Source organism: Oncorhynchus keta, chromosome 18 (genome assembly GCF_023373465.1).
Source record: "Oncorhynchus keta strain PuntledgeMale-10-30-2019 chromosome 18, Oket_V2, whole genome shotgun sequence".
NCBI lineage: Eukaryota > Metazoa > Chordata > Actinopteri > Salmoniformes > Salmonidae > Oncorhynchus > Oncorhynchus keta.
Genome location: NC_068438.1, coordinates 12545102 through 12568343, shown reverse-complemented (window position 1 = coordinate 12568343; position 23242 = coordinate 12545102). Strand labels below are relative to the sequence as shown.

The 23242-nt window shown below is 43.9% G+C and overlaps 2 protein-coding genes across 3 annotated transcripts; one reads left to right on the top strand and one right to left on the bottom strand.

Annotated features, from left to right (window-relative positions):
* Positions 1-6915: 6915 nt before the first annotated feature.
* On the bottom strand, positions 6916-10846 carry LOC118397282 (proteasome subunit alpha type-6-like). 2 transcript variants are annotated; one of them, XM_035791891.2, is made up of 7 exons: positions 10557-10845; positions 10046-10140; positions 9654-9735; positions 9284-9439; positions 7918-8096; positions 7718-7812; positions 6916-7509 (listed from the first exon to the last, which is right to left on the bottom strand). In XM_035791891.2, exons 1-7 carry the CDS (start codon positions 10630-10632, stop codon positions 7452-7454), a joined length of 741 nt encoding a protein of 246 aa, XP_035647784.1. In that variant the 5' UTR covers positions 10633-10845; the 3' UTR covers positions 6916-7451. The 2 variants fall into 2 exon arrangements, with proteins under 2 accessions (XP_035647784.1, XP_035647786.1); XM_035791893.2 differs by lacking the exon at positions 10046-10140 and having other exon boundaries at positions 10557-10846.
* A 1674-nt stretch (positions 10847-12520) lies between these two features.
* On the top strand, positions 12521-18773 carry LOC118396942 (inositol-tetrakisphosphate 1-kinase-like). The gene is made up of 10 exons (XM_035791330.2): positions 12521-12627; positions 12787-12811; positions 14218-14340; positions 14428-14545; positions 14640-14738; positions 15062-15102; positions 15332-15497; positions 15640-15707; positions 16039-16201; positions 16390-18773. The coding sequence occupies exons 1-10, from the start codon at positions 12545-12547 to the stop codon at positions 16518-16520; spliced, it is 1017 nt and encodes a 338-aa protein (XP_035647223.1). The 5' UTR covers positions 12521-12544; the 3' UTR covers positions 16521-18773.
* Positions 18774-23242: the final 4469 nt, after the last annotated feature.

The following is a 23242-nucleotide window of genomic DNA, read 5'->3' as shown; positions in this document are numbered from 1 at the left end:
TCAATCCAGTGATGTAATGGGTCATGTGACGCTGGCGTGGGGAACAGGGGAGGTGAAGTGGGGAAACATGTCTTAATCTCTGCTGCCGGGACGCGGTGACCAATCACAGATGGCGAGGCGGGAGTTTCGGGGGGGTGTCTTTCCCTTAAGTTTCAAAATATCAGAGAGGACCTTTTGGAACTTCCAGTCAACATGTTTATTCATGATGACTCCAATGATTCCATGAGACTCATTGTGTCTGTGTCTGTTGATTTTCGATAATAAAGACAACTGTCAGGGTTAGACAAACAAGTACAGACACGGTATTCAGAACCAGTGTTCTCCATTTATACAGCTCTAGAACAACAAAAATAATACTTTACGTTACAGACTCTTCATTAAGCATAACCCTACCAATACCAGTTTGCCCGTCCTTTTTTTGGGTTAATTTCAACTATAGGAAAATGTTGTCAGAATACACAAACATAGTTACCAACTATACTAAGCTTGTCCTGTATAGGCCTTTTGATACTTTTTTACCACATGCCCGATCACAAATTGAGAAATGATCAGTAACGACTTACTGGTCAATTGGCACTTTGAATGGCATGAGATGACTGACTAGTCAAGCCATTATAAAAGAGAAAAACAGATGCCGAGACAATATGATTGGATAGAGCAAATTCAGACTACAGGGGTGTTTGCACTTCAAACACATTCTCATGTTATAAAACTAGTCACAAACAATGGGCTGTCAATACTATGAGACCGATGAGGGCCATGTTGTATTTAGGTGCTATAACAACAGCAGTCAGTTGGGGGAGGCCTAGAGTCGTGAAGTCAATGACACAGTGACGTGGAGCCAACAATCCTCTGGCACGTGCCCAACCCACTCCCTCCCCTTTGGCCTGGCCTACTACTGAAACAGTGAGACCTGAGGAACACATGGTCCGGGAGCCAGTGTGAGAGTCCTGAACAATAACTCTGTTACTGTCGTCATATTCCAGCACGGCTGATGACCATATTCAATCAAACCCGCAATAACAATGTTGACAGTGTATTTGTGCGCACACACACACACGCACTAACACACACACGCGCACATACACACACGTCTATTTTTAAATTGGAAGTTGTGAGGGGAGCCGACCTGATTGGTAGTAGTAGTAGTAATAGTAGCAATAGTTGTAGTAGGAGTGATAGTAGTTGTAGGAGGAGTTGTAGTAGTAGTAGTAATAGTAGTATAAGTAGTAGTTGTAATAGAAGTAGTAGTAAGAGTAGTAGTTGTAGTAGTAGGAATAGTAGTATTAGTAGTAATAGTAGTAGTAGTAGTAGTTGTTGTAGTAGTAGTAGTAATAGTAGTAGTAGGAATAGTAGTAGTAGTAGTAGTAGTTGTTGTAGTAGTAGTAGTAATAGTAGTAGTAGGAATAGTAGTAGTAGTAGTAGTAGTAATAGTAGTAAAAGTAATATAAATAGTAGTAGTAGTAGTAGTAATTGTAATAGTAGAAGGAATAGTAATAGTAGTTGTGATAGTAGAAGGAACAGTAGTAGGAATAGTAGTAGTCGTTGTAATAGTAGTAGTAGTAGTAGTAGTAGTAGTAGTAGTAGTAGTAGTTGTAGTAGTTGTAATAGTAGTAGTAGTTGCAGTAGGAGTAGTAATAGTAGTAGTAATAGTAATAGTAGTATTAGTGATAGTAGTAGTTGTTGTAGTAGTAGTAGTAGTAGTAGTGATAGTAGTAGTAGTAGTAGTAGTTGTAATAGTAGTAGTAGTTGTAGTAGGAGTAGTAATAGTAGTAGTAATAGTAATAGTAGTATTAGTAATAGTAGTAGTTGTTGTAGTAGTAGTAGTAGTGATAGTAGTAGTAGTAGTAGTAATAGTAGTGATAGTAGTAGTTGTAATAGAAGTAGTAGTAGTGATAGTGATAGTAGTAGTAGTAGTAGTAATAGTAGTGATAGTAGTAGTTGTAATAGAAGTAGTAGTAGTGATAGTGATAGTAGTTGTAGGAGTTGTAGTAGGATTAGTCTAAGGCGTCTAACACAAGACTATAACACATACTTCCAATAGGGTTGTTGTGTCAATAGGGTTGTTGTGTCAATAGGGTTGTTGTGTCAATAGGGTTGTTGTGTCAATAGGGTTGTTGTGTCAATAGGGTTGTTGTGTCAATAGGGTTGTTGTGTCAATAAGGTTGTTGTGTCAATAGGGTTGTTGTGTCAATAAGGTTGTTGTGTCAATAAGGTTGTTGTGTCAATAGGGTTGCTGTGTCAATAGGGTTGTTGTGTCAATAAGGTTGTTGTGTCAATAGGGTTGTTGTGTCAATAGGGTTGTTGTGTCAATAGGGTTGTTGTGTCAATAGGGTTGTTGTGTCAATAGGGTTGTTGTGTCAATAGGGTTGTTGTGTCAATAGGGTTGTTGTGTCAATAGGGTTGTTGTGTCAATAGGGTTGTTGTGTCAATAGGGTTGTTGTGTCAATAGGGTTGTTGTGTCAATAGGGTTGTTGTGTCAATAGGGTTGCTGTGTCAATAGGGTTGTTGTGTCAATAAGGTTGTTGTGTCAATAGGGTTGTTGTGTCAATAGGGTTGTTGTGTCAATAGGGTTGTTGTGTCAATAGGGTTGTTGTGTCAATAGGGTTGTTGTGTCAATAGGGTTGTTGTGTCAATAAGGTTGTTGTGTCAATAGGGTTGTTGTGTCAATAGGGTTGTTGTGTCAATAGGGTTGTTGTGTCAATAGGGTTGTTGTGTCAATAGGGTTGTTGTGTCAATAGGGTTGTTGTGTCAATAGGGTTGTTGTGTCAATAGGGTTGTTGTGTCAATAGGGTTGTTGTGTCAATAGGGTTGTTGTGTCAATAAGGTTGTTGTGTCAATAGGGTTGTTGTGTCAATAGGGTTGTTGTGTCAGCATGTTTCCCATAAACTGGACTGTTGTGTTTAAGTTTACTGCAGTCTATATCGTAGCATGCAGTAGAATCCTAAAATCTCAGAATACATTGAATGATAATTTCTCTTTAGCCTCAACCTGTTACATTTCAGTATAACCTTACCAGTAGCATTTCAGTATACTTGAGTGTGTGACATTTTAGTGTATATGTCAATACTCTCTGAACTATACTATCATTGACTCTAGGTAATATATGCAGTATAATGTAGACTCCAGAATCAGTATGCTTCCCAAATGGCAACCTGTATATTGAACTACTTTTGACCAGAGCCCTGTTCAAAAGTAGTACACTATATAGGGAATAGGATGCCGTTTGGACACGACCATAGTTGTTGTGGGGCCAGGTTGTGCTGTTGCTCGTGGCTGAACAAGGTTAATCTCCTGCCCCCCCCCCCTCCCCCTCTACCCCCCTCATCTCTTTGTGCACTACGCCGTACTAATCTCTCCATGCCTCCTTGTGCTGCTCTAATCTGCCCCCCGCCCCCACCGTCTCTGGCACTGCTCTGATAATCTCGCTGTGTCTCCTCCCCTCCTCTCTCTCCCTGGTCCCTCACTCCCCCAACCCGTTCTGCTGCTGGTGGAGGCAGTGCTCTGCTAATCTGGGGTCTGTCCATCAGCACTTTGAGAGGCAGACAGACGGATGGGGCTGTAATCCCCAGAGTGGCACAGATGGAGCGGCACTATGCAGACCTTGGGGAAGGTGAACACAAACACACACATGCAGCGTCCTGTTTTGGACCCACTAGGTTGACAGAGACCACACACTGCTGCCAGACACACACACACACACACACACACACACAGTGTGCACACACCTGCTGCAGATACTGGTGAATTTAATAGCGTTTGGCCAGTAGATGAGAGGTCACTGGTTCGAATCCATGAGTCGACGAGGTGAAAAACCTGCAGATGTCCCCTAGAGCAAAGCACTTAACACTAATAACTCTGGATAAGATAATTAACTAAAATGTAAAAATAAAAAAGTTACAGTCCCTAATCCTCCAGCTTGATTTTATAACTAAATTATTATGAAGTTTGCTTTTTTTCTGTAAGAATATAATCGAGCGAATATTACAAATTTACTGTAATCTGCCACGTACAAAGTTTCACACAAGTGTTTTAATGAATGGTATACTTCATGTACTCTACTTTAGACATAGGCTGTAGTGTGTTGGTGTGCTGTTACTGTAGTAAACTGAGTAAAGGCCTTAGATGTACTGTAGTGTAAATGATCTGGGTTTTGATGTGAGGGTGCTCAGGTGAGTTAGCCATGATGATCTGTGTAGATGTAATCTACTGTACTACAGCTGGCTGCAGTTACTACCTGTCTGCCTGGACATGCCCAGATAAATACAGTGCAACACATGGCCAAGTGGTTAAGAGTGTTGTAACAGAAGGGTTGCTGGTTCGAATCCCCGAACAGGAAAGGTGGGGAAATGTACTGTTCTGCCTTTGAGCAAGGCACTGCTCCCCAGGTTGTCGATTAAGACAGCCCCTGCACCTCTCCGATTCAGAGGGGTTGGGTTAAATGCATTCTTTTCCCCAATTAATCCAAAACCTATTTTCACACCACAGCCGCATCACCTGTTGCATTTTCCCTTTGGATTACAGTTGCCTAATATAGACAGTGGCACCCTGCAGCCTTAAATGCCCATAAAACGTCATAAAGACCATCCCATGTCCTTTTTAGCACAACAATCCAATACAGTCCAGCCAGTTTGCATGGTACAATTGTTTCAGACTGTACAGGCCCTTACTTTCATTTAAATTAATTTAATTCAGGAAGTAAACTGAAATTCCAATTCCAATGTGCTCTATAAAAACGAGGTTTACTTACTGAACTGCCTGAATTTAAATGGAATTGACCCTGGATACTAGGTTGACTGACTCATTGCACTATTCCCCTTTAGTTTTGACAGAGTGTGTTTTTATAAATTAAATCTGGAGTGCCTGAGTGCTCTCCGAGTGTGCTATTAGCGTTCGTAAATTCCGAGCTGTTGTCAGACTGTCCTAAATTCAGCGCGTTTTGCTCAGCGCGTTTAGAGCGCACACCAGACGCTCTGGCCGAGGAGTAGGGTCGATCCAAGCGTTCGGGCCACACAAAAGCAGTCAAGCACCCAAGCTAACTGGATAACATTGGCTAGCTTGCTAGCTACTTCAAGACACAAATGAGAGAACAGCTCACCACTCTGACCATTTTACTCGCACTAGCAGAGCTGGTTCGGCTGTTTTTATTTTATACAGAGCGTTGATGACTGTAACTGTGCTGCTGGCAACAATTTAATTACGCTTTTTTTTGCCAAAGTTGACTGATACCCGGCCACATTCAACGGGTGTTGACCATATTCAACAGGTGTTGAGCGTTCGTAAATTCTGTTATTATCTGTCATTCTGCGCTCTGGAACACTCAGAAGGGGGTGCTCTGAAACTGGAGTAGATAGCTAGAGCGAATTTACGAACGCGCCCAGTGTTGTGTCACGTGCTGTGATAGTGTTGTGGCGGTGAGGCCCATTCAAAACAACAGGATTAGAATTGTGTCTTTGATTCGACGTTTGTTTGTGTCTGTATGTTTCACTGTAATGAATATGGCTCAGGCTGGCTTTATCCCAGGGGTTTACTCATCTACAATGGAGGATGGCATTTGCACTGTCAGAGTGGGGGAGATTGGTGATGATGTTTGGGTCGTAGTGCTATATTGTACGGAATAATAATTTTAATCAGACAGGGTCTATGTCGAAATGCTACCCATATCTTTCTATACGGTGCACTACTTTTGATCAGGTCCTATAGGGCTCTGGTCAAAAGCAGTGCACTACATAGGGAATCATATTCTACCATTAATAAACCTAAATTATTAAGCACACATAAATGTACCATGGCATTATCAACAGGCAAAAAACCCCATCAACATGGCTATATGAAGTACCAACGAGGCACATGTGCATGCCTTGTGCTGAAGTGGCAGCAAGGCCGCAAGGGGAAGGATATCACAAGTTAAAGCAACATCGCTATCCACTGGTTATCTACTGTATGTGAACTGAATTCCTATTTCACTGATACCTGCTGAAACTCTGATCATTATCTCAATAGCACCATCTACAGGCCCAGTACTGAAGTGTAGCCTCCTACAGTGGGATTCAGGGAAAGCGTGTGGAACAGAGAAGTGAGGTCATGGCCAGTGGGAGAATTGTAATAGAATGTGTGTGTCCCTCATTTGTGCATGGATTATTGTTTGATGTCTGGGCCCATATTCACAAAGTGTCCCAGAATAGGGTTAGCTGATCTGGGATCAGGTCCCCTCTCTTTTTCATTATGATTTAAAAGGACAAATCGATCCTAGATCAGGACATGAATCCTCAAAGCGTCTCCAAGTACAAAATTGGTCATAAGTGCTGAGAATAGAGACATTTTACACCAACTCTTATGGGTAAAAATATAAGCTATGCATGAAGCCTCTTTCGTCATAAGAGTCCCACCTAGTCGACAGATATTTAGTGATACCAGTTAAAAGTTACCAGCAGGTTTCTTGATAATAGAAAAATGCAGTGAGTCAGTGCTTCTGGCGCCACATGCAATTGCTTTGGAGTAGTTAGAATGTTTTGATATTTCTATATAATCAATCTATAAATAATCTAGAACTACGGATAAACACAACCGTGTCTCTTGCACTTTTGACAATGACTTCACATGAGGACTATTTCACACGATATCCCTAAATACTTAGAACCACTAGGCTAATCAATAATCAAGTTTTTCTTTTGATTATTTAATAAACCTACATCAAGTTAAATCAGGTTATCCAGTTGAAGAGCAATATCACATTGTTTAAAAATATGCCTAAATTGGGCATGACGATAAGTTGGGCCACTGAAGCCATCTAGGGCCTACGTTAACTTTGATTGTGTTCGATGAAAATGGAAGACCTTTCAAACGTTTTATGCAACATTACTTTGCGGATACGGCCCCAGCACCACTACTCTAAGACGTTGTGAATATGGACCCAGAACTCCAGTTACATGTGTCGAATCAAATAAATACAAAAGGTTAAGCACTACTGTGTCTTTTGTGATTCTACAGAAAACATCTAAGCATATCAGAATAAAAAAAGGATATTAGTGTTCTTTTGTTTTACTTGATGTGTTTTATTCTGTTAGACAGTGTTTCTGTAGCAGGTGATAGATGACATGAGTAATGCTCTGGTCACAGGTAGCTAAAACCCATTTGGTGGTCATAAACAATGAGGTTCAATGAGATTACAGACAATAAATAGGATGGATGAAACGATCCACATGACCAAACCATTCCAAAAACAACCGAAGTCTAGTTACGGCCTGGCTGTATGTCCTAGGAGCTTAGATATGCAGACTGAAGGTGAAAATCAACCTGTGCAGATGTAAATAGCTGGAAAGTATTGTTTAAGATGGGACCTTCTGCAACAGCAGTCTGAAGTAGATCTACTGCAGTAGTATTAATGTCCAATTACTGAAACACTAGGTTAGTTCGTCACCCTGATCTACTGTATGTGGATGGCTGCACCTCTACTCCCGCTCAGCAATGGCCACCAGGTGGGTGTCGATCTCTGTCTCAGAGAGTGTCCTGTGAGGGGGAAGACGAGAAGATGAGAGTGGATGTTAGAAACAGGCTTGGGGAGAGAGAAAGAGAGAAGGATAGATGAATTGCATATTGATCACTTGGCTGTTGTTCCCTTGTCTAAAACCTTGATCATTGAGCATATTGATATATTGACATATGAGCATATTGAGCACAGTGATGACGAAATGCAGTTACTGTGATAGTATAGTACCTGAACTTGGGGCTTTCTTTAGTCACCACACCCACTTCAATTTCACTGGGCTTGAAGTCCATGGACAGAATTGAAGAGAGACAGGAGATGGCCAACTATAGGAGAGGGAAAGCAACAGAGAGAGAGAGACTGAATACTGTACAGGTTTTCACTTTTCGCCAGATGTTTCCATGAGTATCCAGGGGCATCCATCCGCCTACCTCCACAGTCATCTCATATGACAGCTCCGGCCTCTTCTTCAGTTTCTTCTCCAGGTAGCTGTTAGCCTCTGTCTGCTTGGCCCCTACGCTAGTGGCCCTAAAGCCACAGAAGTAGCCTGCCGGGTCACACTTATACAGCATGGGACCCAGCTGGGGGTCTATGGCCACAAAGATCATACCTGGAGATACAGGGAGGAGATGGTTATGGGTCTGTGTCCTCTGTGTGGGAGTGAGGACTCACCTACTGCACTTACTGTTTTTTTCAATCACTTTGATGCCATTTTCACAACTCTAAGCACAAAAATCTAAACAGATCGTCAAAAATGGCTCATGTTTCAAAATTCTAAGCACATTTTCAGTTAACTGAGTGCAGCAAACAAATTCACATTTTTTGTTCACTGCACCAAATCACTCTTTCAATTTGGATACATATTCGATCTACTGAACAAAAATATAAACGCAACATGTAAAGTGTTGGTCCCATGTTTCATGAGCTGAAATGAAAGATCCCTGAAAAGTTCCATATGCACAAAAAGCTTATTTATCTACAATTTTGTGGACACATTTGTTTACATCCCTGTTAGTGAGCATTTCTCCTTTACCAAGATAATCCATCCACCTGACAGGTGTGACACATCAAGAAGCAAATTAAACATTATGCTCATTACATAGGTGCACCTTGTGCTGGAGACAATAAAAGGTAATTCTAAAATGTGCAATTTTGTCACACTACACATTGCCACAGATGTCTCTAGTTTTGAGAGAGTGTGCAATTGACATGCTGAAATCCATAGATTAGGGCCAAATACATTTATTTAAATTGACTGATTTCCTCATTTTTTAAATAGATTTATTTCACCTTTATTTAACCAGGTAGGCAAGTTGAGAACAAGTTCTCATATGAACTGTAACTCAGTAAAGTAGTAGAATTGTTGCATGTTGCATTCATATTTTTGTTCAGTATAAGTATCTGCGTTTTAAAATGTAATATTCACTTTACTTTTGATATGATTTTTTTGTAATTTGTTAATAATAAAATTAACTACTACTTATAAAACTGCTCAAAACGGATAAATACTGAACTAAAATGATATAGTGCCTAGTTAATGTATATAGTTTGATAACTGCTGAACACTGTAGAATTCTATATATTTTTTTGTAGAAATGTCTCAATTTGACACAAGGTAAAAACCAAATCATATATGGATGTGGCTGTAAATACTACATCATCATTCTCCATCAGCCAGTGTGCCTTAATAGAACAAAGTGGAAAGAGTCACTCTATGCGCTACCATTTGGAATTCTAGTGTGGTGAATCAATGGAGAGCAAGAGGAAAGAGTGTGGTGACAGGACGACACCACTCACAGCATCCCAGAGGTCTCATCTCAGCATTCTGTGTGTAGACCTGGGAGATGTCCGCCATTCTCCGACACAACATGTCTGCTGTGATGTCATAGCCAAACTTGTACTTCCATTCGGCGGCCTCCACTCGTGCCCTGTGGACCTGGGATCGACTGTCCGCTGAGGGGGGAGAGGAAGAGAGGGTAAACGTGTGTGTGTGTGTGTGTGTGTGTGTGTGTGTGGTGTGTGTGTGTGTGGTGTGTGGGTGTGTGTGTGTGTGTGTGTGTGTGTGTGTGTGTGTGTGTGTGTGTGTGTGTGTGTGTGTGTGTGTGTGTGTGTGTGTGTGTGTGTGTGTGTGTGTGATGTGAGATGTCGTCTGTGCCATTGTACACACCATTGTGTCCTGTCATCACACATCCAATGCGTGGGGTAAGTGGGTACATGTTGGTCAGAGTGGCAGAATCCAGCAGCTTGTCCTGTATTATAATGACAGGGTCACATATATACATACATATAATAGATGATACCTCATTGTTGTTAGGAATATTGGGTTGGTTCCACAATACCAGCTTTCCTTGGACAAGCTTTAACAAAACCATGGCTTGTGTCCTGTCAGCAGGAACCCTCGAGACACCACTCGGTCATGCTTCACTGTTCATGACTGACTCTTTCTCTCAAGCCAGATATCGGCGTTCTATTTCTAATTTGGATGAAGACAAAGACAACCAAGAAAGAAGCTCCTGGTACCATGGAGATGTAGCTAAGGACCGACGCGGAATATTTTACCGGCACTTTCTTCTGTGTGACCACCACAGCACAGTCTGTCCCCCGCACGCCCAGTGATGTCAACCCACCCTGCGCGATGGCTTTGAAGGCATACTCTGAGGGGCAACACATGATAACATGAGATTATACTTCTTAAATATAGGCTAACTTTTAAAAGCTGCATGGGGTAAACAGGGGACTTTGAATACTATACTTCTAAAGGTGCTCTTGGGAAAGTCTCAAACATTGGTAGATCGCTTAATTGACGAACAAATAATACCACAGACAAAAAAAAGCACATTTAAAACATTCGTCCCCCCCGACATATTCTATGTGAAATACACAATCACTCTATATTTATCATCACAATATACTACACTTTTGGCCTATGGAGATGCTCAACATCGGATACAGCGCAACATATTGCGAATATCTTACATTTGAGATGCTACAGAATGATACCTATACAGAGGCTAGCCTAGGTCATCCGCTGCATGAAGCAAAACCGGAGGAATGAAGCAAAATATCTCACCGACTTGATAGAGGCGGCCCTCAGGAGAAAAAATCGTGATGTGTCGGTCAAATCCAGCATTCGAACCACGGGACATTGCTTTGCTTCAAATGATGGTCACCAGAAGTGAACTTTCGGCGAGATACCTGTTACCTTTTCTGCAGTAGCCTAATAACCTTATAGGACTATATTCATAGTTTATTTTTATTTTTGTGGTACAAAAAAAGAAGATCACTCTACAATAGAGAGCAGACGACGATAAAGACGTTTGTAGAGCTTCCCGGAGTTTTACTTTCTCTTTCTTTTTTCAATGAATCATGAGAAGGTTGGCATATGTGTGTTGTGAACAACATTAGCGTGAGCAACAATAGTGGACTAGGCGGGTTGCCTTCAAAATAAAAGTCCCGAATTGAAACTAAAGCAAACGGATAACAATTGTAGAATCATGCCACAATTGGACTAAATTGCCAAACAAGGTTGGAATGTTGCTATACAAATTCAACAAAAGTTAATAATGAGTTAATTTGACAAATATTTAACATTTGGTTGAAATTGCACTGTGGATATATTAGACTTCAGAATTGCATTGGGGGCATACTTCCATTCCAATGTACAGCCTAACCTATGGATCTTGTGTCCATGAAATGGGGCCTCAGCCTACTCAGTGACATTCACAGAACAGCTATGCTAGTCAATATGATGCAAAACGCAGAATCATAAGATGCACAATGGATCATACCGGCTGTATTTCTGAATTTTGAAAGTGATATATCTTAAAAACTTGATTGCTGACATGGAAAACAGTTTGGGACTATATCAACAACAGACCAATGAAACAAATACCAAAATATAGTTTTTGGGTGGATTTTCCTTTAAATTCATTCAATAAGAGCTATGATGCTAATATTTGTGTACACTCTACATAGTTATGTTCTGTGAGTGTCACTTAGTAGGCTGACACCCCATTTCATGGACCCAAGATCCTTAGGTATGGCTGTACATTGCAATGTAAGTATGCCCCCAATGCAATTATAAAGTCTAATATATCCATATTGCGATTTCAACAGATTTCAACAAATTAACTAATTATTATATTTTGATGAATTTCTATAACAACATTTCAATTTTGTTTAGCATGATCTAGGCCAGTTGTGGCATGATTGTACAATTTGTACCCGTTTGCATGGTTCATTTGGGGACTTTTGTTTTGAAGGCGGACCCCCGATTGTACTATTGTTGCTCACGGTAATATTGTTAACAGCACACTGGTAAAGCTGGTTATAATTTTATCGCAATAAGGAAGTTGTCTGTGGAAGGATATAGGCCTACTGGCAAAATAAATCATGAGAAAACATGTATCTTATTAAACAAATTATGGTAGGGCCCCCTACAGCAGTGGTTCCCAAAACTTTTTCACTCAGGTCCCTCTTCCAGCATTGGGGAACACCCCCACTGTTCATGACACAAACTGTTCACACCCCTCTTGTTGATGGAGATAATCTTTTGCAAGTTTAAAGCTTATTTCTTGTCATTTTACATGTTTTGTCATGGGGTGAAGAGAACACTTTGAAGTTTTAAAGCAAATTTAAAAAATGTTAGCTGACACGGGCTAGTTGATCTGGATATTTCTTACAAGTTATAAATAGCTCTAAGATCTGCAATGACTGACATGACAAGAGGAAAACTGATGGTGCACTACCCAATTTAGAAATTCCACCTTGTGGATTCTACTATTACAACTTTCAAGAGTAAACTGAAGGCTGACTGAGTTCCTTAAAAGTTTCGGAACCACTGCCCTTCAGAATATGAAAACCTGTGCCTACTCCCATTTCATAAAGAAGAGGTCGCTCTCTCTCTCTCTCTCTCTCTCTCTCTCTCTCTCTCTCTCTCTCTCTCTCTCTCTCTCTCTCTCTCTCTCTCTCTCTCTCACACACACACAAACACGCCCCGAAGTCATCAGTATTGCCTACCCTTTGCACAACCAGCCGAGGCATTGCTCCTCTGCCCAAATGTCTAGACGCAGGGTAGGTTTCTGTCTGAGTGATAAGAAACGGAGACAAATTAATCTGGTTGCTTTTGCTGAGCTTTGTGCGTAAGTTTAAACTTTGAATTTATGATATTGCAAACATAATACTACTGTAGGCTAAAATGGAGCTTCTCCTGCAGCCTTACTCATATGAGTTCTCCTCGGTGTAACTGTCATAAATTGTCACCTAACATTTTCACTCAACATTGAATCCCCGCTGGTCAGGAGCCACAGTGTTGAGGTGGTTGAGGTAAGTGATTTTCCATTTTACATTGCATTAAGTTCTCAGGTTTGTGATGGAAGACATGAGAATAGTGTCATTATAAGGTTGTAAAAATACAATCTGTAGGCATGTGAGTAGTCCATTGGTAATTGCTTTATAGTGTAGTTGGGTAACAAGTTATGCCAGTTGAACAATTTCTGGTTTTGTTTGTATGTTAATTTGTATCACATAGACACACATTCACACATAAAATAAAGTGTATTCCTTTGTTTAAATTCCTTCTGTCATTCCTTTGTTTGTCTAAGTTCCTTCTGTCATTCCTTTATTTGTCTAAGTTCCTTCTGTCATTCCTTTGTTTGTCTAAGTTCCTTCTGTCATTCCTTTGTTTGTCTAAGTTCCTTCTGTCATTCCTTTGTTTGTCTAAGTTCCTTCTGTCATTCCTTTGTTTGTCTAAGTTCCTTCTGTCATTCCTTTGTTTGTCTAAGTTCCTTCTGTCATTCCTTTGTTTGTCTAAGTTCCTTCTGTCATTCCTTTGTTTGTCTAAATTCCTTCTGTCATTCCTTTGTTTGTCTAAGTTCCTTCTGTCATTCCTTTATTTGTCTAAGTTCCTTCTGTCATTCCTTTGTTTGTCTAAGTTCCTTCTGTCATTCCTTTGTTTGTCTAAGTTCCTTCTGTCATTCCTTTGTTTGTCTAAGTTCCTTCTGTCATTCCTTTGTTTGTCTAAGTTCCTTCTGTCATTCCTTTGTTTGTCTAACTTCCTTCTGTCATTCCTTTGTTTGTCTAACTTCCTTCTGTCATTCCTTTATTTGCACTTTTATTACCTTACTACCCCCCTCTCTCTCTCTCTCTCGCTCTCTCTCTCTCTCTCTCTCTCTCTCTCTCTCTCTCTCTCTCCTCTCTCTCTCTCTCTCTCTCTCTCTCTCCCTTTCTCTCTCTCTCGCTCCCGCTCTCACCCTACCCCCCCTCTCTCTCTCTCTCTCTCTCTCTCTCTCTCTCTCTCTCTCTCTCTCTCTCTCTCTCTCTCTCTCTCTCTCTCTCTCTCTCCCTCACCCTACCCGCCCCCTCCCTCTCTCCCTCTCTCTCTCACCCTACCCCCTCTCTCTCTCTCTCTCTCTCTCTCTCTCTCTCTCTCTCTCTCTCTCTCTCTCTCTCTCACCCTACGCCCCCCTCTCTCTCTCTTGCTCTCTCTCTTTCTAACACACTCACTTACTCCTTCTCTCCCTGTCTGTCTGTCTCTGTCTTGTCAGTTTCAGATGTCTGACATGCCAGTCGTTTCTGTCACTGCCACCTGCAGTCACCTGCTTGGAGGTCCTCTCAAACAGAGGAGAACAATAGCTTTTGCCCCACAAGTGCATGTCATAGCATTACATTTGAATGTCTAAACCTCAAGTTGTGGATATTTAATTCACACTTCCCTTTCTCTTCGGATACAGATAGATCTCAGTCAGCCATTGGATTCTCAAGGACCTTTTGCGGTCATTGTACACAAGCTCTCTGATGTCATTGTCAAGGCAGAGTATGACAGCCAGTCGCAACAGCTTCTTGACAACTTCCAGGTATGGTAAAATGACACATTTCATTAGATTCAACAGTGATAACAACATCATATTTTTATCATACTAAAGTATATGTTTTTGTTTTAGGGTTATGTGTCCACCCATCCCCATACTGTTCTCCTGGACCCCCTTCCAGCAATGAGCCAGCTACTGGATCGCTTTGCCTCCTATCGGATTATGAGCCAGCTCCAGAACTCCCTGAGAGGTACAGTACAGTAGCCTCACTGTCCTTCCTCTAGACATCTACCAAGCCAAGCGCTCTCTCTCTTTATACTCTTCCTGATCCCGCCCCCATGTAGACTGGCGAATCAGCAGCCCTCCCTACCTGGAGATAAGCACCAGTGACCTATCAGTCATCCAGCAGGACGTGGAGAGCAAGGGCCTCAGCTTCCCCCTGAGTCAGTGAGCGACTGTCTACAACCAAACACATAAACATACACCTAATTAATCGTATTATTATATACAGAGGCTCCACACTGAATCACTATGGTGATTCAGTTTTTGGCAAACTTCTATGGTCTAATTTACAAGACATTTACGGCCGATTCCTCGGGATACAGATTCAGCCTAGTCTTGGAATAAGAAGCATGTTCAATGAAGATTGTCCATTGAAAGTGATTTTTAGTCTAGGGCTAGGCTGATCCTGTGACTGGGAAACTGTCCCATAAGATTGCGTGTTGTATTGTGTCTCCTCACACCTCACTATTCCTCTTCCTCTTAGTCTGTAAAACCAGGGTGGCTCATGGATCCTGTTCCCATGACGTAAGAGACTGCCTGTCTTTCTATTGAGTCTTTTTTTGCATATTTTCCCGTACATTCCATATATAAACAATAAAATAAAACCAGTTCTGCCTTTTTGTGTGGCTCAGTGATTTGCTGCTTTGTTGACACTGTGAACTCTCTCTATAGAAATGTCTTGGTGTTTCGTGGCCCATGGCTCTCCCTCTAGTTCTTCAGACTTTAGTGTCCCTGTTCTCTCTCCATACCATAGATGTCTCTGATCTTCAGCATGGCTGGTCTGTCAGAGGCCCGTCCTCCCTGTGTGCTGCAGAGCTTCGTCAACCACGGTGCCGTGCTGCACAAGGTGTTTGTGGTGGGAGAGGACCACTTCACTGTGGAGAGGCCCTCGCTGAAGAACTTCCCCCCTGGACCCTATGGTTAGTGTGGACACACCCTCACCTCTTTCTCCCTCTTCTTCTCCCTCTCTCGATATTTCTCATTATCATGCTTATACTGTTTTTAATCATCTGTTGCAATATAACTTCTTCCTAATGTCTATGGCGTGTTTTGTGACTCCAGAGAGGAAGACGATCTTCTTCAACAGCCACGAGGTGTCCAAGCCAGAGTCCTGCTCCCACCTCACTGCAGTTAGTACGACCTCCACTCGGACAATCAACTCTGTTCAATTTGATTCACTGGCACTGATTCCTGTACAATTGAATTCAATCTCCTTTACCCTGTTCTACTTGACCCACTGTGTGCAATTGGCCTTGTACTATCCAGGGCCCGTATTCATAATGTGTCTCAAAGTAGTAGTGCTGAGCTAAGATCTTTAATTTGATTTTTTTGTTGTTGATCATAACAATCACATAGACAGGGGGACCTGATCCTAGAACAGTACTCCTACGCTGATACACTTTGTGAATAGGGACCCTGAACAGATGAACTGATCATCTGTCCTGTGGTGTTGTATCTCAGCTGGATGAGAAGGTGTCGAGCCTGCCTCCCCCCAGTGGTGAGGCCATGGTGGCCCTAGTAAGAGAGCTGAGGGCAGAGCTGGGCATGGCTCTGTTCGGGGTGGACGTCATCGTCAGCATCGACACACACACCCTCACTATCATCGACATTAACATCTTCCCAGGTCACTGGGCCATCCTTCATCTCCATTTGTCATTAACAGACACTCTTACCCAGAACGACTTACAGTCATCAAATTCACTTTATTCTGCTATATTTGCTTCCATGTTACTCTTTCACTCTTACTCAATTTCATGTTCTCTTTCTAGCTCTCTCCCTCATCAACCATATCTTTCCGTCCCTCTCTTCCAGGCTATGAGGGAGTGCCTCAATTCTTCTCCTCCCTCCTCAGTCACATTGAGTCAGTATTGGACAACCAGGAACTGGAAGAACCCCAGGCAACATGTCCTCATGCTCCCTCGACTCCCCAGGCTGACCTCTGACCTGGGTTCACCGTTGACCCTTGACCCTGACCTGGCTCATCTTCTCTGATACATACTGTACAGAAAGCTCTTGGAAGTAGGAGACCTAATTGACAACGGTTGCCTTTAAATAAATCTCAAAATATGGATCTAAGTCACCTCTCCTTGCAGACACATACAGTACCAGTCAAAAGTTTGGACACACCTACTCATTCAAGGGTTTTTCTTTCTTTCTATCTTTTTTTATTGAAGACATAAATATGAAATAACAGATATGGAATCATGTAATCAAAAAAGTGTTTAACAAATCAAAATATATTTGATATTCTTCAAAGTAGCCACCCTTTGCCTTGATGACAGCTTTGCACACTCTTGGTATTCTCTCAACCAGCTTCATGAGGTAGTCACCTGGAATGCATTTCAATTAACAGGTGTGCCTTGTCAAAAGTACATTTGTGGAATTTCTTTCCTTCTTAATGTGTTTGAGCCAATCAGTTGTGTTGTGACAAGGTAGGGGTGGTATACAGAAGATACCCCTATTTGGTAAAAGACCAAGTCCATATTATGGCAAGAACAGCACAAATAAGCAAAGAGAAAACGACAGTCCATCATTACTTTAAGACATGAAGGTCAGTCAATACAGACATTTTCAAGAACTTTGAAAGTTTCTTCAAGTGCAGACTCAATAAGCATCAAGCGCTATGATGAGACTGGCTCTCACCAGGGCCGCCACAGAAAAGTAAGACCCAGAGTAACCTCTGCTGCAAAGGATAAGTTCATTAGAGTTACCAGCCTCAGAAATTGCAGACCAACTAAATTCTTCACAGAGTTCAAGTAACAGACACATCTCAACTTCAACTGTTCAGAGAAGACTGCGTGAATCAGGCCTTCATGGTCGAATTGCTGAAAAGAAACCAATACTAAAGTACACCAATAATAAGAAGAGACTTGCTTGGGCCAAGAAACACAAGCAATGAACATAAGACTGCTGTAAATCTGTCTGTTGGTCCGATGAGTCCAAATTTGAGATTTTTGGTTCCAACGCTCTGTCTTTGTGAGACGCAGAGTAGGTGAACGGATTATCTCCGCATGTGTGGTTCCCGCCGTGAAGCATGGAGGAGGAGGTGTGATGGTGCTTTGCTGGTGACACTGTCAGTGATTTATTTAGAATTCAAGGCACACTTAACCGGCATGACTACCACACCATTCTGCAGCGATACACCACCACATCTGGCTTTCACTTAGTGGGACTATAATTTGTTTTTCAACAGGACAATGACCCAGCACACACCTCCAGGCTGTGTAAGAGCTATTTGACCAAGAAGGAGAGTGATGGAGTGCTGCACCAGATGACCTGGCCTCCACAATCATTCAACCTTAACCCATTTGAGATGGTTTGGGATGAGTGAAGGAAAAGCAGCCAAGTGCTCAGCAAATGTGAGAACTCCTTCAAGACTGTTGGAAAAGCATTCCAGGTGAAGCTGGTTGAGAGAATGGCAAGAGTGTGCAAAGCTGTCATCAAGGCAAAGCGTGGCTACTTTAAAGAATCTAAAATATAACACTTTTTTGGTTACTACATGATTCCATATGTGTTATTTCATTGTTTTGATGTTTTCATTATTATTATACAATGTAGAAAATAGTAAGAATAAAGAAAAACCCTTGAATGAGTAGGTGTGTCTAAACTTTTGACTGGCACCGTAGGTGTCAGGATTTTGTATGAATAGATAAGAGACTGTGATCAGTCAATGAAGACAACCAACCACTACTCTTATAGAAGTAACAATGATTGAAAAATATCATACACTGTGATTTTATTGATTGACATTTAGCATTTAAGACACAGCAGGCACAGATGCAGGACTCTGATTGGGCCAGTACAATTACAAATGTTGACCTCCACTAATTGGTCCTTTACATCCCACAACCCTTTTCTGATGAAATACATTTGGTAAATATATTTCTAAATGTTGAAATGGTATACATTCTTGAGTAAATCTCACAACATGTAGCGAGTAGCCTGTTTGATTCCTTACATGGTGTTGATGTGTTTTATATTAGTTTTATATGCGTCCCAACAGTTACCAGTGTTACATAATTAAGCAATAAGGCCCGAGGGGGTGTGGTATATGGCCATTATACAACGGCTAAGGGCTGTTCTTATGCACGACGCAACCCAAAGTGCCTGGATACAGCCCGTAGTATATTGGCCATACACCACAACCCCCCAATGTGCCTTATTGCTATTATAAACTGGTTACCAACGTAATTTGAGCAGTAAAAATAAACGTTTTGTCATACCTGTGGCATACGATCTGATATACCACGGCTGTCAGCCAATCAGCATTCAGGGCCCGAACCACCCAGTTTATAGTTGTAAATCAATGTTCGATAAAAAAAGTAGTGTTTACATTTAAAAGTCAATTCATGATGCATTTTAATTACATAAGTACATTTACAGAGAATCGTTGTAATGAGTTTCCTCCTCTTCCTCCGAAGAGGAGAGGCGAAACGGATCAGAGGACCAATACGCGGCGTGGTAATTTTCCATGGTACTTTTTTAATGCTTTAAGGTACACATGAACAAACTAACAAAACAAGAAAATGTGAAACTCAAAACAGTCCTATCTGGTGCACCCACAGAGACAGGAACAATCACCCACAAACACAGTGAAACCCAGGCCACCTAAGTATGATTCTCAATCAGAGACAACTAATGACACCTGCCTCTGATTGAGAACCATACTAGGCCGAAACATAGAAATTCCCAAAACCTAGACAAACAAACACAGACTGCCCACCCAACTCACGCCCTGACCATACTAACTAAATACAAAAACACAGAAAATAAAGGTCAGAACGTGACAGTACCCCCCCCCAAAGGTGCGGACTCCGGCCGCAAAACCTTGACCTATAGGGGAGGGTCTGGGTGGGCGTCTGTCCGCGGTGGCGGTTCTGGCGCGGGACGCGGACCCCACTTCACCATTGTTTTTGTCCGCCTCATTTTCCGCCTCCGTGGCTTTCTCACCATGGCAACCCCTCTCAATGACCCCACTGGACAGAGGGGCAGGGGCTCTGGCGCCTCTGGGCTGAGGGGCTCTGGCGCCTCTGGGCTGAGGGGCTCTGGCGCCTCTGGGCTGAGGGGCTCTGGCGCCTCTGGGCTGAGGGGCTCTGGCGCCTCTGGGCTGAGGGGCTCTGGCGCCTCTGGGCTGAGGGGCTCGGCGGCGCCTCTGGGCTGAGGGGCTCGGGCAGCTGAGGGGCTCTGGCGCCGGACAGGCGGGACGCTCCGGCAGCGGCGCGGACAGGCGGGACGCTCCGGCAGCGGCGCCGGACAGGCGGGACGCTCCGGCAGCGGCGCAGGACAGGCGGGACGCTCCGGCAGCGGCGCAGGACAGGCGGGAACGCTCCGGCAGCGGCGCAGGACAGGCGGGACGCTCCGGCAGCGCGCGCAGGACAGGCGGGACGCTCCGGCAGCGGCGGAGACAGGCGGGACGCTGGTGCGTGGAGCCGGCAGCGGCGCCGGACAGGCGGGACGCTCCAGCAGCGGCGCCGGACAGGCGGGACGCTCCGGCAGCGGCGCCGGATGGGCGGGACGCTCCGGCAGCGGCGCCGGACAGGCGGGAGCACCTGCAGAGAGGAGACAGAGAGACAGCCTGGTGCGTGGAGCTGCTACAGGAGGCAGCGGCGCGGACAGGCGGGACGCTCCAGCAGCGGCGCCGGACAGGCGGGAGGCTCCGGCAGCGGCGCCGGACAGGCGGGACGCTCCGGCAACGGGGCGCAGAACGGGCGGGACGCTCCGGCAGCGGCGCCGGACAGGCGGGAGCACCTGCAGAGAGGAGACAGAGAGACAGCCTGGTGCGTGGAGCTGCTACAGGAGGCAGCGGCGCCGGACAGGCGGGACGCTCCAGCAGCGGCGCCGGACAGGCGGGAGGCTCCGGCAGCGGCGCCGGACAGGCGGGCGGCTCCGGACAGGCGGGAGGCTCCGGCAGCGGCGCCGGACAGGCGGGAGGCTCCGGCAGCGGCGCCGGACAGGCGGGAGGCTCCGGCAGCGGCACCGGACAGGCGGGACGCTCCGGCAGCGGCGCCGGACAGGCGGGAGCACCTGCAGGGAGGAGACTGAGAGACAGCCTGGTGCGTGGGGCTGCCACAGGAACTACCAGGCTGAGAGACTTTCAGGAGGCTTGGTGTTAGGAGGAGCCTGAAAGACCGGGCTGTGGGGGAGCACTGGAGCTCTGGTGCGCAACCTGGCACCACTTCCCCAGGCTGGACAACTACTGAGCCCGGACCCTCCAGAGTGCAGGCACAGGTTGAACCGGGCTGTGGGTAAGCACGGGAGATCTAGTGCTTACTACACGCACCTCTCCCCTAGGCTCCACTCCCACAGTTGCCCGGTACGAGCGGAGCGCAGGCAGAGGACGCACTGCACCCTCCCAGCGCCCCGGAGACACAGCACGCAGAGCCGGCGCAGGATAACCTGGACCAAGACTGCGTACCGGCGACCAGACCCGCTGAGCAGGCACCATACGCCCTGGCTCAATGCCCACACTCGCATGGCACTCTCGGGGGCTGCCCTATAGCGCACCGGGCTATGGACACGCACTGGCGACACCGTGCGCTCAACCGCATAACACGGTGCCTGACCAGTAATGCGCTGCTTATCATAAGCACGAGGAGTGAGCTCAGGTCTGCTACCTGGCTTAGTACCACACCCGTGTGCCCCCAAAAAAAAATTTGGGGCTGCCTCTCGTACCTGTCGCACTGCCGTGCTGGCTCCTCATATTGCCGCCGCTCAGCTTTCGCTGCCTCCAGCTCTGCTTTGGGGCTGCGATTTTCCCAGCCCGTGCCCAGGGTCCCTCTCCGTTCAGTATCTGCTCCCATGTCCAGGAGTCCTGTGATGGTGGCCTCTGTTGTTGATGCTGCTGCTGCTGTCGTCGCTGTCCTTTACCACGCCGCTTGGTCCGATTTTGGTGGGTGATTCTGAAATGAGTTTCCTCCTCTTCCTCCGAAGAGGAGAGGCGAAACGGATCAGAGGACCAATACGCGGCGTGGTAATTTTCCATGGTACTTTTTTAATGCTTTAAGGTACACATGAACAAACTAACAAAACAAGAAAATGTGAAACTCAAAACAGTCCTATCTGGTGCACCCACAGAGACAGGAACAATCACCCACAAACACACAGTGAAACCCAGGCCACCTAAGTATGATTCTCAATCAGAGACAACTAATGACACCTGCCTCTGATTGAGAACCATACTAGGCCGAAACATAGAAATTCCCAAAACCTAGACAAACAAACATAGACTGCCCACCCAACTCACGCCCTGACCATACTAACTAAATACAAAAACACAGAAAATAAAGGTCAGAACGTGACAATCGTCATCATATATTTTGCTTTAATATGTACATTTTTATAACTTTATTGGTTTGAATAAGTTTTCTTCTTCTTGTATTGCAGTTATTGTTATTCCTCCACATGTTATTAACCATGCAACTTATATTGATTTAACATGTTTCCTAATATTTCTTATTCAAACATGGCTGCGTAACAGTGGAGATCCCAAACTATGAAAAAGGATGACGGTGAACATCAATATCTTGCCAACTTAAAAAAAAGTTTTAGAACTGTCATTGTTTATTAGGACCACATACCAGAGATGTCTTAGTGATGTCACTCCCCTCGCTAGACTTCCTTGGCTGGTTAAGATAGGAGTGCAAAGTTGGGAGAAGAGCTGGGGTGCCACCCTGGCCATAGAAATATAATTACTAGAACGGACATTTCCATTCATTCTATTTCTATGACTCTTGACCACCTTGGTGACCCGAACTGCAAAAATTTTAAAATAAACTTCAGGAACAATCATGCTCTTCTTATTATAGAACATTATGTTATGACACACTGTACATCAATACTAAAGAGGTTTCTGTGGTCACACACCATCTCTTTCTGAGGGAAGATCTCAATTACATACTCCTCACGTCCTCATCTCCTTCTCAAAACCCATTGGATGAGAAAGACAGACGCTCTCCTCTCTGACCTTCTCCTCCAATGGGTTTTGAGAAGGAGGTGAGGAGAGAATACGCGAGGAGTATGCAATGGAGATTGTCCCTGAGTGTCACCCCAGTTCTTAATTAACAGTCTGATATTAACAGTGCATTAGCCAGAATCCTCACATTTTGTTCATATACACATGGAAATCAATCACAGAAATCAATATGTCAATATTATAAATAACAGTGTAAGTTAATTGTAATAACAGTAATAACAGTGTAATAACAGTGTAAGTTAATTGCTTACATTAATAGTCTTAATGACCATAACAAATCTCACACATAGACTTTTAATTATTGCACAAAATATATACACAAGACATACCGTAAAGGAGATGTCTTTCCCACTTAACGACCTTGTATCATGAGATGTAGACTAACGATAGCTTTACATGTGCAAGGTTGTACATCTTGCCTACTAAACAATCTTTGATAATGGCAGCACACAGAAAGACACATCTAAAGAGCTTGTAATCTCTGAATGCAGGGATGGGGAGAAGTGTACTTGTTTGTTTTTACTCAAATGCAACTACTTACAGAACTACATCCCATCAAAAGCATTATGATTATACTATGTTACTAAGCATGTTAGTTGTGTGTGTTTCTGTGTGTGATAGCATGAGAGAGAGTGCTGCACTGGGTCGTTATCTGTCTGTCTTGTGTTGTGTGTGTGTGTGTGTGTGTGTGTG